At 52.2% G+C, this 16,723-nt stretch overlaps 2 protein-coding genes across 2 annotated transcripts in view; one reads left to right on the top strand and one right to left on the bottom strand.

Moving 5' to 3' along the window:
• Positions 1–4,677: 4,677 nt before the first annotated feature.
• Positions 4,678–8,345, bottom strand: SPR (sepiapterin reductase). Its single transcript, XM_004582912.4, has 3 exons — positions 7,963–8,345; positions 7,210–7,500; positions 4,678–5,412 (listed from the first exon to the last, which is right to left on the bottom strand). The coding sequence occupies exons 1-3, from the start codon at positions 8,276–8,278 to the stop codon at positions 5,222–5,224; spliced, it is 798 nt and encodes a 265-aa protein (XP_004582969.2). The 5' UTR covers positions 8,279–8,345; the 3' UTR covers positions 4,678–5,221.
• A 469-nt stretch (positions 8,346–8,814) lies between these two features.
• The window catches only part of EXOC6B (exocyst complex component 6B), a 584,809-nt gene continuing 576,900 nt past the window's right edge, over positions 8,815–16,723 (top strand). Inside the window, exon 1 of the mRNA XM_058667964.1 lies at positions 8,815–8,983. The gene's annotated coding sequence lies outside the window, so the exon portion shown is untranslated. The remainder of the gene's footprint in view (positions 8,984–16,723) is intronic.

The following is a 16,723-nucleotide window of genomic DNA, read 5'->3' as shown; positions in this document are numbered from 1 at the left end:
GGCTGACATCTGGGGAGTCGGGGGTGGGCTGAAACCAGAGAGGGTCAGCAGGGAGCCATCCTCCCTAGTCTGTTCCATCTGGGGACCCTTCTAAGAAGAGTGAAGTGCTGTCATTTGCCCCAGGCTTTGTGCCAGCCTCCTTAACCCTTGCAGCTCCTGGCCTTGTGTGGACCGGACTTGGGGCCCAATGCTCATGCTCAGGTTGGAGGAGGCCAATGTCTCCAGGCCCCCAGAGTGCTCTGGAATCTGCTGTATCCTTGGAAGTTGCAGTTGGACACAGGGAGGACATTCCAGCAATGCTAAATAGGATGAAAAGAATCCCAGCATCCCAGAAGTAACAAAGCCACATCAGAATTGGTGTTTGCCACTCTGAATCTTGGATGTTAGTGGCAATGATATCTGCCCTCCCACCTGACCAGAGAGGAGAACCAGCTACTCCAGAGAGATACAACTGCCTAGGATCCCCTGGCTCGAAGTAACCAAGTCAGGTCATGGCAGTCAAGGCTAGTGGGCCAGCTCCTGAACCTGGGTGACCCTTAGGACCTGGCCTGCGCAGATGCTGTGGCCTGAACTTTGAAGAGAGCCTCAGGGTCCTTGGGGATCTCCCTGTGCTGACCACGGCCTCAGAACTTGCTGGAGGAAGAGGCACACACGCAGGCTCCCCCACTCCCACACATGCACCGCCCAGTGGCAGCTTCCACATTTGGAGCTGACAGATGTGGAAGGTAACAGCTCGGCACTGCCTGTGCAGCTGAGGCCGGCATCGCGAATGGGATGATTTCCAGCAAGGCTCTGGGCGGCTGCGTGAGCACAAGCCGTGTGTGTGTGTGTGTGAGAGAGAGAGAGAGAGAGGGAGAGAGAAAGGGGTATGAGTGTGTGTGAGCTTGTGAGGCTGTGTGGCTTCTCTCACCTTCTCTCCTTCCCTCTAAACCCATCCTACTACATATCCTTCCTTCCTTCCTTCCTTCCTTCCTTCCTTCCTTCCTTCCTTCCTTCCTTCCTTCCTTCCTTCCTTCCTTCCTTCCTTCCTTCCTGTGTCTCTCCTTGTCTCTATCTTCTTCTCTTATGGCCCTGCCCCACCTGTCTTTGACCCCTGCCATGTCCGTTTCAGTTTACTGGATGCTCCAGGAGAGCGGTGCGACTTGCCTCCTTCAGATCCCCTGCTTTGCTCTTGGGGTCTTTCCTGTTTGTCTCGCACTCCCCTCCTCAAAGACTGTGAGAGCTGTCAGAGAAGGCCCATTTTCTGGATGAAAATGATGCATGGGGCTGGTGCGGTAGCGTAGCACGTAAAGCCGGTCTGCCACATTGGACATCAGTTTGTGACTCGGATGCTCCACGTCTGATCCGGCTGCTTGCTGATGGTCTGGGAAAAGCATCACAAGACAGCCCAGGTAGTTGGACCTCTGCACCCATGGGGGAACCTGGAAGAAGCTCCTGGTTCCTGGGCTTTGGCTGCCAGGTCATTGCAGCCATGTGGGGAATGAACCAGCAAATGGAAGCTCTCTCTCTGTCTCTCCTGCTCTCTCTGTAACTCTGCCTTTTGAATAAAAAGTAAGTAAATAAATAAACCTTTAAAGAAAAAGGGAAAAGAGAAATCAGGCAGAGCCTTGGTCACCTTCTTCCCCCAGTGGGCTGGCTTAGTGGAGCGTTCATTTGTGGGTAAATTAGCATTTTCAAAGCAAGAGACCTCTTCTGCCTCCCCAGGTTTTTTGTGTGTGGAATATTGTGGCCGTGGGCTGACCCCAGATGCAAGCTTGCAGTGACCTTGGCCCTGGCCACATTTTGATCCTTTATTCTGACTTCAGTGTGATCCCAATCCCTATTCATGAACTTGCTCTTCCCAGAGGGGCTGCTTCCTTTGGTTTCTGCCAGTCCTGGCCAGGAACTCAAGGCTCATAATTCACTTCCAGATGCCCTGTTCCACGTGGGGACACTCCTAGACCCACTACATTGGAAGTGAAGCAGGGGCAACGAAAGTGATGTCTTTAAACTCCCCAAGTGATGACAGGGCTGGGCAGGGCCAGGTACAGAGGCCTGTCTCCTGGAATTTTTCAAATATTCCCCCAGAGCCATCCCATTCACTGGTTCATCCAACTCTCTGCAGCTGGGCCTGGCGGCAGGCTGTGAAATACACACAGCCTTAGATCCTTGGAACCCAGCTGGAGCTTGGGGAGGGTAAGTTAGCCACCATTGCTGGTCTCAGCAGAGCTGAGGTGAGACCCAGGGGCGAGAGGCAGCCTTGCTGGCAAGCAGCAGTTGTTCCCCTGGGGCTGGGCAGCTGGCACCAGGACGGCTCTCGGCTCTCTCCAGCCTGCCCCCAGTGGGCCTGCAGTGGCCTCAGCTAACATCCTGGCAGGGGTTTCTAGAGCACTTCCCTCCTGCTCTGGAGGACCCAGGAGGCTTCAGCCCTGGGGCAAGTAGAGGAGCTTGTAGCTCACTTGGTTACCATGTGGCAGCCCTGGGGGTGAGAGGACATATGCATGCAGACCAGGCATACTTGTTCTGTGTGTGTCGGCCTGTGAGACCATGCTCTGTGGGAAGGACCTCCCTCTGTGACTCACCAGCAGGTGCTGGAAAGGAGCATGGCCTGGGGCCTGGGAGGAGGCTGCTGCCACCTCTAGGTTTGGTCAACAATGGACTCAGCTGGAGCATGCGTGTGTGTCTGTGGGACAGCCAAGCAAAGGACTGGGGGTGGAGGAGCTCCTGGGCAGCCCAGTCCCAGCTGCTCATGCTCATGGACAGACAGGGCTGGTGCAGCTCCCTGGGGGTGGGCCTCGAAGAGTCCTTTCACTGCCTTGCTCGTTACAGGCCAGCTGCTGGCCCCCAGCTCTCAGAGGTGTCAAACACAGACCCAGAAAATGCCCTGCTGTTTCACACCCAAGACAAAGGGAAGCCCTGTTTGCCTTTTGGCTTATTTGTGGTTCTGCTTGTCTGGCAGCTGGGCTCTGGGCATGTGCAGGCATCTGTGTATTCATGTGTGCCCACGTGTGTTCACGTGTGGTGGCCAAGACCATGGGCATCACCCTCCATATTCCCAGTGTGCCCCACCTGGGGGTGCACCTGCCAGGCTGATGGGGGGACTTTGGCAGGCTGAGTCAAGGGCTGGAGCAGAACCTGGGAAATCCTTGTGGGGGAGATGGTGGGTCACTGAGGAGTCTTGGGGGGAGGGCTGTCCTTTTGGACCCCCATCCAGTTCCCAAGGAGTGCCTGAGTCCAGAATCCTGAACTGCAGGGGAGACAGGCCTAACAGGGCACTTCCAAGGTTCTTTAATCCTGGTGCAGAAGACAGGTGTCAGGCGTGGGAGGGCCTCGCCCCCTTGTGGGCACAAGTGGTACTCCTTTCTAAGGCCTGACCACCACTGGTTTGGAGGACAGAACCACTGGTGGGATTGTCCGCCAGGCGCCGGGCTAGCACCGGGAGCCAGGAGCCCTGGCTAGTCCACGCACCTTGATCACATCTAGAACAGCTTAGAGGAAGGTTTTCAGGAAAAGAGCTTAAATTCATTTGCGCTGAGCAAACAGAAGCCGTGTGTTTGTGTGTGTGTGTGTGTGTGTGTGTATGTGCCGGCGTGCATAGCGGAGCTCTGCCCCAGACCCTCTGGTCACAGATACCCAAGTGCGACCTAGGGCTCCTGACTCCGAAGCTTGACACTGCTGACTGTAAATCCAAGTGCCGCCGAGATGGCCTGGAACTCCCACAACGCAGAGGGAAATTCCTGCTCCAGTCCAGCAAATGGCCAGTATCTGGGCTGCCAGGACAAGGGCAGGCTGGCAGACAGGGTCCCAGGAAGCTAGGAGGCTGGCCATTGAGAGCCAGTGGATGCTTTTAGCACCTGGGGCAAGGGTGGGGGGCACATCCCACACCGGCATGGGGCTGGGAACGTGCAAAACTCAGGTCGCTCAAAGCTAACATTGGCCCTTCGAGGGAGGGGGCTTTATCATTCTTGGTTTTAGAGAAGGAAGTAGGCTCAGAGCAGCAGCTGGTCAGCGCCTCTGGCTCTGGGCAGGGCGAGTCCCTGCCCGCTCTGCAGCTTGGGCAACCTAAGGGTTTTCAGAGGTACGGCCTCAGTGCGCCCTCTGCTGCTCACTGAGGGCAACAGGCGGGAGACCTGCTCCCTCCTGCTACACAAGGGGCCAGTGGCTGGTTGCGCACCATGTAGCTCCCAGCATTCCCAGGCAGACAGACTGACCCAAGCATCAGTAGTGGCTGTACTCCATCTCTCAGGGCCTTCTTTCTGCACCTTTCCCACCTCCACCAAAGGCAGGCAGGTCCCAAACCCACCCCACTGAGGATGAGGGCCTTGGGCTAAAAACAATGCCCCAAAGGCCCTCAATAGGAGCTGGAATCTGCCCAGGCACTGCTGTGTAAGTGTAGAACTGGGAATGCAAGAACTATAGAAAGGCCCCAGGTTCCAAAGGTGAGAAGGATGAGCGCCCTTCAAACAGGTCAAGGCGAGGAAAGGGCAGCCACTAGTGGGAGCACAGTGGGCACACAAGGGTGAGGGAATGGGCATCTGGGTCAGCCCGTTTCAGGTTGCTGTCTAGCCTTGTGCTGGGTGTGTGTGTGAGAGAGAGGCAGACAGCATGGGGAGAACTGCCTGGGAAGGAAGGGTTGGGGTTCACTGCCTCAGGGGGGTCAGTCCCGGTCCTATGTCAGAGGAGTAAGCAGGCGGCAGGGAGGGTGATCTGTATTTTATTTCCATCTGCCTTAGTTGGAGATACAGACTCTCAACCTGGGCAAGGGCTGGTCTATTCCGGAGGGAGGAGGCACCAGAACAAGCACGTGACATTCAAGAGGAGGTCCTGGTCCTACTGCCCTGAGCAGCGGGCATCCACGAGAGCTGGCACCTGTGCCATCTGTGCACTGACTTGGACCCCCATGTGACTTCAGATGGCTCCCCAGGAACTGACCATGGGCAGTTGTCCCAACCTCCTTGGTGTAGTGTCTCAGCTTCTTTCCCTAAAAGTCTGTTCCTGGGGACAGGGGACACCAACATGTGTGACTGCTCTCTGAAGACTCCTGCAGGAGCTTCCTGTGCAGACTCCTGACAGCTGGTGACGCCAGCCATGCCAGGGCTCTCTTAGACTACTGTCTCTGGGTGCAGGACGGGAGGCATGAGAGCTCCTCTGGCAAGGCAGGGGTGCAGGGCAGTGTGGCAGGACAGGGGGAGCCACGAGGCCTGTGGGTGTGCCCAAACCCAGGGAGGCTCAGGACATGGATTCATTTGTCGTAGAAGTCCACGTGGGCTCCAGACTTGAACGTATCCTTCTGCAGCAGGCTCAGCAGCCTCTGGGCTGATTCCTTGCAGTCCACGAGCTCCCCTCTGGCCTTCAGCTCCTGCAGCCTCTTGCGTAAGTCTGGGTCCACGGAGGTTTCCCGTGCCAACTGCTGCATGTCTGTGTCCAGGGGACCTATGGGGAGGAAACACAGGTGGAGGTGGGGGCTTACCGAGGCATGGTTCCCAGAGTGGGCGTGTATGTTTGTCAGGGGTGAGGCTGGGGGTTAAGTGGCATGTGTGGTCATGGTCACAAAGGTCTCCATTCTGTTGCTGCCGACTTTCAGGATAAAATTCCAAATTCCAGTGAGCATGTCCCTCCAGATCACAGAAGTTCTCAAAACCTGTGCCATGCCCCTCCCCACCCCCTCTGCCAACCAGGCACCAGGGAGGGCCCTCCGGCTTGGAAGACCAGACCCTTCGACCAACTGTTTCACCTCCTGACCACCTACTCAGGGTTCCCCCTAGCTCCTAGCCTCTAGGCAAACGGAAAGGCTTGATGCTCCCTGAACAGCTTACCTACCATGACCTGCATTTATGGGGAGTGCCTTCTACCTGCTAGCCTCCAAGCAGCCCTCAAGGGCTACAACTCACCCAAGGGGGTGCAGCTACTCCCACCCAAGGGCAATCCCTCCTTCCCAAGCTCTAACATGTACTGTGTAATCTCTGTCTAGGAATGACATCCTCCCAGAATTTGGAGTGCGTGGTCCCTGGGGGCAGAAAATCATAGAACCTCATGGAAGGAGAATCACCTTCAACCCCAGTGCAGCCTGAAAACAGGGCTCTTGCCACCTTTCCAACAGCCCATCCTAGGCTGGGACACCTGTTAAAGCATTCTTCCCCAGGCCAAGACCAGACATTTCAGTGCCTTTGAGCACTAGGGCTCCCTGGCCACAATCTCAGCTCCTCCATCCCGCTCCAAGGCAGCCTCCCAAGATCTCACCTAGCCTCTGGGGCATTCCAGAATCTGTTCTTCTCCCTGGCTGTGGCTGACATTTAGTCACTGTTGTCTGAGTTCTGGCTGAGCTTGCAGGGGGTGTGTGTGGGGGGTAACAAGTGCATGCTGGTGTAGTGTGTGTGTGTGTGTGTGTATTGTGAGGCACCGAGGCCTAGAAAACATGAGGCAGTGGACCCAGCACTGAACAAGAGCTTGGAAACCTGGTGGGATCTGGGGTCTGTTGCATCTGGACTTCAGGCTGGCCACTGCACCTGGATGTCTCTGGGATGTCTCTGGGATTCTGCCCCCATTCCCAACAGGTACAGAGCACTGGACCTCCAAGAAACTCAGGCACCCTAGGCAGCCACCTTCCCACTGCAGTAGCCTTGAGCCTACAACAGAAGCCTCACTGTTAGGGGTGGGGCCCCGCGGGGTCACGGTAAGGTGGGCAGCAGCCAGGTAACCAGAGCAGGTGTCACAGGACTTCCTTGCCTGCCTCCCTCTTAAAAGATTCATTTTTTATTGGAAAGGCAGATATACAAAGAGAAGAGATATATAGAGAAAGAGCCTCCATCCACTGCTATACTTCCCAAGTGGCTGCAATGACTGGAGCTAAACCAATCTTAAGTTAGAAGCCAGGAACCTCGTCTGGGTCTCCCATGCAGGTGCAGGGTCCTAAGGCTTCGGACCATCCTCCTCTGCTTTCCCAGGCCACAAGCAGGGAGTTGAACGAAGTGGAGCAGCTGGGACACAAACCGGTGCCCAAATGGGATCCCAGTGCATCCAAGGCAAGGATTCAGTCACTAGGTCATGGCCCAGCATCCCCCCTTGTGTCCCAACACAGCTCAGTCTGGGAGATCTGCATTTGGCAAGGCCTGGCTGTTCTTTACCAGTGTCCATGGAGTGAGTCTGTCTTCTAAGGAGACAACATATTCAGGGCAGACTGAGCCCCTGGGGCAGGTGTGAGGATCAGGAATGGTGGAACTTGCCACCTACCTGGGGCGTAGCTCAGCACCCGGACACTGGGCTCCTCGGCAGCCAGCACCTGGAACATCATGTCCCGGGCAGCCTTCCCGGCACAGTACAGGGCCCAGCCCTTGAAGGGCTGCAGGGCACACAGCGATGAGATGTTCACCACCGTCCTGCTGAGGTTGGGACTGGCCGGAAACGCCTTCAGGATGCAGGTGGTCAGGCACAGCGTGGAGGTCAAGTTCAGGGCCCAGTAGCTGTTCACTTCAGCTGGATCATTCAGGTTCACGAAGCTTTTAGACACATCCCCAAGAGTGCCTGAAAAAGCACAATTTGGGAATAACCCAGGGCAGGTGGTGGCTTCTGATGCTTTAAAATTTCTCCAGATACTCCCCTGATGTCAGCTAGGCCTACAGGAAAAATCTGCCCAGAGCTTCTGTGGGCACTTTTCTCGAACCCCCTGTCCTAGACCAGGGGAACCCACCCATGCCAAGCAGCAGGCTGTGGAGGTTCCCCACGTGCTTTGGGGAGGCCGTGTGGATTCACTCCCGCTTGGAGAACCGCACACGCCGACGCAGGCCTCCGCCAGAGGGCGCTGTGCAGACAGGCCGGAAGATTCTATGGTGACTTGGAAAAACCGCTGATTAAACCGTCCGGGGCAGGGGTCGCCCCGACGGCACGGGCCTTCCTTCCGCAGCTCTAGGACTGCGTCTGCCTGGACTCCCTGGGCGCCGCCCCCCGCGTCCCCGAGACCGCGCTCCACGTCCCCGCATGTTTTACCCGTGTTGTTGATAAGCAGCAGCCGCCGCAGCCCCTCGGGCCTGGGGAGCTCGCGGAGGGCGGCGAGCAGCTGCTGCAGGCCGGCCTCGGCGCCCAGGTCGGCGGGCACTCGCACCACGCGCAGGCCGGGCTGCCCCGCGCCCAGTTCGGCCTCCAGCTGCCGCAGCGCCTCGTCGCTGCGGGCGTTTAAGACCAGCAGGGAGCCCGGCGCCAGGAGCGGGGCCAAGAGCGGGGCCAGCGCGCGGCCGAAGCCGCGGGAGGCCCCGGTCAGCACGCACAAGGCGCGCCCCAGGCCGCTCGGCCGCCCGTCCTCCATGCCGCCGAATGGGCGCCCCACGAGCTGCCGGAGCGGGCGGCCGCGGTGGGAGGAGCGGCGGGGGTCAGGGGGCGGCGCCGCGGGTCAGCGCGGGAGGCCGGGCCGCCGCGGGAAGGCCGGCCGGGGCCGCGGACTAGCGCCTCGCGCACGCGCAGGCCCCGCCGGAACACGTGGCCCGAGTTGCTCCCCGACTTGGGGCGCCCTGAGGGGCGGGCGGAAGGCCCGAGGAAGGCGGCAGGCCCGGCACGCCCAGGCCCTGGGGTCGCTGCCGTGCTGTGTGCTTCAGACGGCGAGGCGCTTCGTGCCTCAGTGCCTACAGGCGTCCGAGCATGAGTGGCTGAAAGTCCAGTCACACGCTGGCTCCGTTCCTAACGTGTGCCAGGCCTTGAAGGAAAAAAGGGAACCATGAGGGGAGAACTCGCCTCCTCTGAATCCGACGGCCTCCTGGGCAGAGTGTCCTGGAGCAAGGAGAGCCTGTTGGTTCGCTTAGTGAGGGAGGGAGCCTGGCAGACGCTTGCCACCCCTGCCTGCTGGTCCTACAGGGAACATTCCAGAGGGGAAAAGCGGCAGGTGGAATTCCTTTCGCAGTTGCCACTGGGGGCTCCCAAGAACATCGTCCATAACCTGGTTTAGGAAGCTGTAACAGCTGCCCAGGTGGTCTTCCCATGCACACGAGTCTGGGAGTCCCTGCCGTACCCTGAGAAGGTAAGAAATAGGTCAACGCGGCCTGAAAAGCCTAGATTGGATAAAGGACGTTAGTAGAGTGATCCATGGAATTTGAACCAGATCTCTGCGTTAGCTGCTGGTGTTGTCTCCTGGTTTTAACGGCAAACTGTTTAAGTAAAACAAGGTCTTGTGTTTTTGGAAGTAGAGACGTATTTAGAAGAAAAGGGGCATCTTTGCAGCTTATTCTCAGAAGTTTTAGGGACGAAATTGAATGGCTAGAGCAAGAGTTGTGAAGTGTTAACACTTAGGAAATATGCATGAGAGATACACAGACTGCTTTTCAAGAATTCTTTTTTTTTTAAGGTTTAATTATTTTTTATTGCAAAGTCAGACTTACAGAGGGAAGGAGAGACAGAAAGATCTTCCATCGCTGGTTTACTCCTTAACTGGCCCAGCAGCCGGAGCTGAGCCGATTGGAACCCAGGAGCTTTTTCCCGGTATCCCATGCAGGTGTAGGGCCCCAGGCTTTGGGCCATCCTCTACTGCTTTCCCAGGCCCCAAGCAGGGAACCGAAAGGGCAGTGGGGCAGTGGGGCACTAACTGTTGCCCATACGGGCATCCCAGTGCATGCAAGGGGAGGACTTTATCCAGTAGACTACGGCACCAGACTCTTCAAGGTTTCTTAAACTGTAAAATGAAGGTGTACTTTGATCTGGCAGTTAAGACTGTACCTGGTCTCCTGGCTCCTCCTTCCACCTCCAGCAGTCTGCTGGCTGCACTCCCTGGGAGGTTCAGGTCATTGAGCTCCTGCCCTTTCCAAGGGTGATCTGGATCGAGTTCTTGGCTCTGGGCTCCGCCCCCACCCCCCCAACACCCCAGGTAAAGCTATTGAAGACATTTGGTCAGTGAGTAGGTAAGTGGGAGTACTCTCCCTCTTGCCTTCAGTCCTCCCTCCATCCCCACCCCTCAAACAAATATGTAAGTAGTTTTTAAAAGTCTGAAATTATTTATAAGTAAGAGTTTTTTTTAATGAACAATATCTATGAGTCAGTGATAAAAAGACAGTGCAGTTCAAAAGTGGGCGAATAGGCATTTCTCCCAAGAAAATACACACATGATTAATAAAGACTCAACAAAAAGATGCTTCGCATCAGTCGGCACTAGGGGAGTGGCAATCAAAACCACTATGAAGGGGCAGGCTTTGACATGGTGATTAAGACTTCACTTGGAGATGCCACCTACATGGGTGCAGGTTCCTTGGGCTTTGGACCATCCTCTGTTGCTTTCTCAGGCCACAAGCAGGGAGCTGGATGGGAAGTGGAGTACCTGGGACAGGAACCCGTGCCCATATGGGATTCCAGCACTTGCAGGGTTGGGATTAATGAGTTGAGCTATCATGCCTGGTCCAGTCAATAGCATTTGCATGCAAATGCCGTGGCTGAGAAAGAATTTGTAAGATCAGTACTAATCATAATAGCTACCCCCAAATTCACATACTACTGTGGGGTGCAAGCAAGATCACGCCAGGCAAGTATAAGGTTTATTAAGGAGTCTTTATTAACCAAGCTTGGTGATAACAGGGCCCACTAGAAATAGCAAATCCCAAGTCCATATAGCAATCCAGTCAATTGAAACCCCAAGAGGAACAAATGGTCATTACCCTGAAGTCTATCAGTTAAGCTAAAGACCTATGTCCCAGTTTCCCCAACAATATAAGTTATCCTAAGAGATATATGGTGAACAATCTGGGCACACTTACAAAGCTGCAGACATTCACCTTTCATTGTCTTCTCTGCCCACATTCCATTACTGCTAGGCCTCACATCTCCTGGAACTCTGAAAGCACACACATTAGAAATACAAAGCATCTTAGCATTAGCATCTTCACCGTCCCACCTAAGCAGAGGACAGAGGGTGAGGAATACAGACACACAGGGGCCATGCTCATGGGATACCTGTCCCCAGAGTCTGTCCTGGCCAACAGAGTGCCAGAACAACAGAAGCACAGGACCAAGAGAGGGAGCCCCTTCCTTTCATGGGCTTTTATAGGGGCTTGCGAGGGGAGTGGTTGCACAATGCAGTGCTGCCCCCTCTCAGGTTCCAGGTGATGTAGGTGAGCATCACAGGTGGGCAGGAGGGAACACCTAGGTGGTGGTGGGGGGGGGTTTCCAAGCTTGTGACCCTGAAGTAGCCTACCCTGCCACAATACTTGGGATAAATGTAGCCAAGGATGTGAAAGATCTCCACAGTGAAAATTAGAAAACATAAAGGAAAGAAATAGAAAACAAAAATGAAAAAGTCTTCCATGTTCATGGTTTGGAAACATTAATATGAAAACTTTTATACTACTCAAAGCCGATAGATAGGGCCAGATAGTATGTAACTAAGTTTTTGATCAACCGCCATAACGTGTCTCCTATTATTTCACTGAATATGTCTTCTAAGTCACTATGCTTTTCCTTCAGCAGTGTGCCTAAGACATGCATGTTTGATCATGTGATAGTGTCCTATAGGTACTAAACCCTTTTTTGTTTGTTTGTTTCAAGTTTTTCTTTATGTATTTACTTTTGGTCTGACACATTTCAGAAGAGCTGTCCGTGGTTCTGTTTCTCCTTCTGCCTCCTGAGTCTGTTGCTGAGGCTTCCCACTGTATTGATTATTTGAAGCATTTAATTCTTTATGTCTAGCTTCCTGAAGAATTTTTCAACCATGTCATATGTGGATTCCCTTCATTCTTGGAATTGCTTTTCCATGTTTTTGAGAGTAATCCTACAGTTGTTCTTTTGAAATTACCACAGTCAACTATTGAAGTATTCCTTTTGGGGAGTCATCTTGTCTTCATGTCTCTTGTGTTTCTACATTCGTTTTTTATGTGTATGGGGAAACACTTGTCGGTATTTCCTCTGAAGGCTTTATTCTTGGGAATGTACCTCTATGGCTTAGTGGAATGTCTGAAGTTTACAGTGAATATTCATTCAGTGTGTGCTGGTTGGGAAGAGAGGACTCTGGCCAACATTTGTGGGTGGGATAAGAATCCAGAGTGACACCCAAGTTGAGTGTGGTGAACCTCCTCTGTCCTCAGTAAGGGGAGAGGATGGTTGTTTTGCTGGCATGTTCAGCTTCAGCCATTCTCTGAGCCAAGGTGAGCCAGTTGCCCAAGATGAGCTCATGGTGCCTGTGTGCTGCAGTCGCTTAGGTGTGTGAACCTCCCACCATATCTATGCACTCCATAGTGTGAGTGCTGACTCCTCCATGAGGTCCCTCTCAAGCATTCAGGATCTGAGCTGCTGGAATTGGACTGGCTGGTTACCCAAAGACCCAGCCACACTCCACGCCCTTCTCGCCTTTCTAGCCTACATGGAATTCACACAGTCACAGGATTCCCATAGGATGCAAAGGTCCTCTCCCTGGATTGTGAGTCTTATCCCCTGGTAAGCTGACATCTCTTTTCTGCCTGTTGACCATGGATGTTGCTGGGGTCACCTTCCAGCTGCTGCATTTGTGAACACATTTGCTAGTTTTCATAGTCTCTCTTCTGCACACTCTGCTGAAAGATTTTCTCTAACTTTGTTCTGGGAATATGATCCCTCTCCTGCTCTTCTTGTATCTTCTCATGGTCCAGGTCAGCGTGTCTGAGGGTCAGGGATGGGGGTGGACCAGGCTGGACAAGGCAGCAGCATCCATCAGCACACATGTGGACTCAATCGTTGGGGGGGGTGTGGGCTGAGCTAAGTTGCAACACCCATAGGTGTAGGAGAGCCTGGTTTGGATGTGGTACAGATCAGACTAGTCTACTGTACATATTGGCACATGTAGGAATTGGGGCTGGGGTGGGCCTGGTGGAAATTATTGGGGGTCGCCCTATCTTGGCTGCAGTTCCCACTGGTGTGCTTAAGGACCAGGTCTGTGGCAGGCTGGGTTGGGCTGGGTTACAGCACCTGTCAGTTTGCATAGAAAAGGGGTTGGGAAAGGAATTGACCAAGCAACCAGTGTGTGTGTAGTCTGATGCAGGTGATAGATTAAACTGGACCCTGTCCTCGCTGGAGTATGCGAGAATCAGGTCTGGGGTGAAGTTTCTTGGGAGACCTCCAAACTAGACCAGTGAACTCAAAACTCCAGCCACAGGGAGGATCATAGTTTGACCTTGAATTACTTGCGTGTGTTGGCATGAGGCCTCCTCGATTGCTGATGCCTGTGCAGTGGATAACAACCCAGATGTATATGGGGGACAAGATGGCCAGCTCATTTGGACCTGCAGAGGGTGGTAAGTGCCATGTCAGAAGATGGAGAAGAGAGTGGGTTGGACAACTTTGCTAGCTGGCTTTGGCAACAAGTATCTGGGTGAGTGGCTGTATAGGGGTGGACTCTGTCACCAGTGGACCTTGGAAGGATTTTCTCAACCTTGGAGCAATGAAACCAACAGTGTCTCAAAACTATCAAAACTACTCAGACAATACTCTTGCAACATTGTTCTCCTCATTGGGGTTTCTAAGATGACATCAAGTGGTATTCCCCAGCCGTGGGTACTGATGTGGTTTGCTGGCTGGGAACACCTCCTCTCCTCTGCCACTGGATATAGTAGAAAAGGAAAGAAAAGGAAAATTGGAAGCATTTCTCCCGCCCACCTTCCCCCATGCTTCAACCAACTGCACCCTAATCACTGGTCCTCATGGGTGTGCATCCTTGTCAACTATTTAAACAACATCAAAAATAAAAACCGAAAAATACAAAATTAAAAAACAGACAAATCAGTGTGTCTTTTCCTTATTCAGCCATCTTGGATACTTAAATTGTGTACTTTTTTTAAAATAAAGATTTTTATTTATTTTTATTGGAAAGGTGGATATACAGAAAGGAGGAGAGACAGAGAGGAAGATCTTCCGTCCGATGATTCACTCCCCAAGTGACTGCAACAGTTGGTGCTGCGCCAATCCGAAGCTGGGAACCAGGAACCTCTTCCAGGTCTCTCACGCGGGTGCAGGGTCCCAAATCTTTGGGCCGTCCTCAACTGCTTTCCTAGGCCACAAGCAGGGAGCTGGATGGGAAGTGGGGCTGCCGGGATTAGAACCGGCGCCCATATGGGATCCCGGTGCGTTCAAGGCGAGGACTTTAGCGGCTAGGTCACCCCGCCGGGCCCCACAGTATCAGACTTTTAAAAATGTCTCAGGAAGATAGTTCTCTTAAGTTTTGCATCCATGCAAAAATTTAAGCAGCAAGATTGACAAAAATATTGCTCGAGATGGCCAACTATTTTTAGTGGTGGAAGATGAAAGATTTTTGACATTTGATGTGGCTAAAATTCATTCTATAAAATATGTTACTAAAATCAGTTTCTAGAGTTGAAGTCTGGTGTGTTAATGCTATCTTAACGGTGCTACTTCTGTACACAGCATCAGACTCCTGGACATGCAGGAACAGCCAGAAGCCTTCTTAAAAATAAGATAGCACCATGGATCAGTTGCAGTGATCTGAAATAGGGTAAACCTTCCCCATATTCTTCTTCAGCCAAAACAAGCTGTGAGATCATCAAGATAGTCTTGGCACTGCCTGATAGAGATGTAAATTCAGAATTTAGGGGCAGGCATTGAGCACAGCACATCTCATATCAAAGCTGCTGGGACTGAAGCCGGCTCTGCTTCCAATCCAGGTTCCTACTAATGAACACTTGGAAGGCAACAGGTGGTGGCTCAGGTAGTTGGTCTACTGTCACTCATTTGGGAGACCCAGATAGGGCTCCTGGTTCTGGCTTCAGCCTGTCCTAGCCCCAGCTGTTGTCAACACTTGGGGAATAAAACCAGTGTATGGAAGACCTATTGTTTTGCCTTTCAAATAAAATTTTTTTAAAATTGCAAAGAGTTTAAATCATACTCTTGTTATATTCTGTTTCGAGATTCAAGGTTTTTTGTTGTTGTTAAAAACAAGTTTATATATCTGTTTATTCATTTGAAAGGCAGAGCAGTAGCAAGAGAGAGATTGAGATTCCGCTCACTGGTTCACTTTCTAAGTGCCTCCAGCAGGTGAGGCTGGGCCGAGCCCACACCCTGAACCAGGAACTTCATCCGGGTCTCCCGTGTGGGTGGCAGGGACCCAGTGACTTGAGCCGTCACCTGCTGCTCATTAGCTGGAAGCTGGATTGGAAACAGGTGCGGGACTTGATCCCAGGCCCTCGATACGGCGTGTGGGCATCCCAGGTGGTACCACAACACCTTCCCTCAGATTCAATGTGTAAAAAGATTTTTTTTTTAAGTGATTGTGTTCAGTAGCAAGTGCATGGAGAAATACAAATAAAATTACATGTAGGGTCAGTTGTCTTAAATCTGATTTTGAAAATGTTCAGAACATTTGATTTTACCGTTACACAAGGCTTCAGTTTGTAAAATTGCCACAGCAAAATGTGCTGTCCCCATCAGCTTGAATCCTTCATCCGGCAGTTGAGAAGAGGATGTCTCCACTTTGAGCTGCTACTGAGGAGAAAGACAATAAAGCAGCAACAGCAGCATCAGAGGGGCTGGAAGGCAGAGCAGACCAAGAAATGTTTGCTCTTTTGCTGAACTCAGTTGAAAATGGGTGTTTGCTGCCACAAATATCAGTAAAATGAACACAGGATCAAAGCAACAATGAATTACCTTGTTCCAGTAACATCAAATTGTTAAAATATGACCATTAGGACTGTTCTAAAAATTAGAATCAGTTCATATTTTGGTAAAATTTGGGAACAATCTTGTGCCATACCAGGTTCAACCAGAGACTGGCATCCCATATTGGGGTGTGGGTTTGAGTCTTGCTTGGTCTGCTACTGAGGCAGCTCTTTGATTATGGGCCTGGAAAGGCATCAGATAATGGCCCACGTGCTTGGGCACCTGCCATTCACGTGGTGAACCAGAAGATGGAAGATCTATCTGTCCTTTCCTCTGTGTAACTTTACCTTTCAAATAAAAATAAGCATCTTTTTAAAAAAGACGTATTTCCTCAAAAAATCAGAATGGTAGAGACAGACAAAAGACAGGAGGGAGAGGAAGAGGAAGAGGAGAAAGATGAGGAGAGAGACCCATCTTCTTCATTCCCCTAATGGCTGCAACAGCCAGTTGTTGATGAGGCCTAACTTACCCAGCTCTCCCACAGCGCCAGAGCTGAAGCCAGGAGTCAGGAGCTTCTTCTGGGTCTCCAACATGGGTCCAGGGGCCCAAGGACTTGGGCTAGTTCTTGCTGCTTTTCTGGGTGCCGTAGCAGGGAGCTGAATTGGAAGTGGAGTAGCCATGACTCGAACTGATCTCTGTATGGAAGTCAGCTCCACAGGTAGAGGCTTACCTTATACACCACTGTGCTAGACCTGTGAATAAATAAATCTTAAAAAATATTTTTATAAAACTTCAATTCTGTCTATCCCAGGAGTTAGTTCTGTGATGATGACATGTGGTTTTGGCCCTGAGTTTAGGCTAATACTGATTTCACACTTTGATCACTAGATGTTTGGTTTCTTTGCTTTCCTTTTTTTCTGAGATTTTCTAACCACAGGTCAGTTAACATTTGGAACTGGAATTCAAATTCACACTTCTGTGGGGTTGGGAAACTCCAGGCTGAGGAAGTCAATTACAGTGGCAACAGACTGTGAGTGTCCTTGGTTACCCACAGCCACAAATGGAGATTGTCTATGGGATAAAAAGTCTTCAGTCAGGCTTCTCGGAATATAGATGACTGTATGTGACATGTTTAAAGAAACAAAAGATGAAGTGGAAAAGATTACCAGACTGGGAATTGAGCCAAGAGTTCTAAATGTGA

This window comes from Ochotona princeps, chromosome 8 (genome assembly GCF_030435755.1).
Source record: "Ochotona princeps isolate mOchPri1 chromosome 8, mOchPri1.hap1, whole genome shotgun sequence".
NCBI classification, from domain to species: domain Eukaryota; kingdom Metazoa; phylum Chordata; class Mammalia; order Lagomorpha; family Ochotonidae; genus Ochotona; species Ochotona princeps.
The sequence above is the reverse complement of the archived record's forward strand: the minus strand, read 5'-3'. Positions and strand labels throughout refer to the sequence as shown.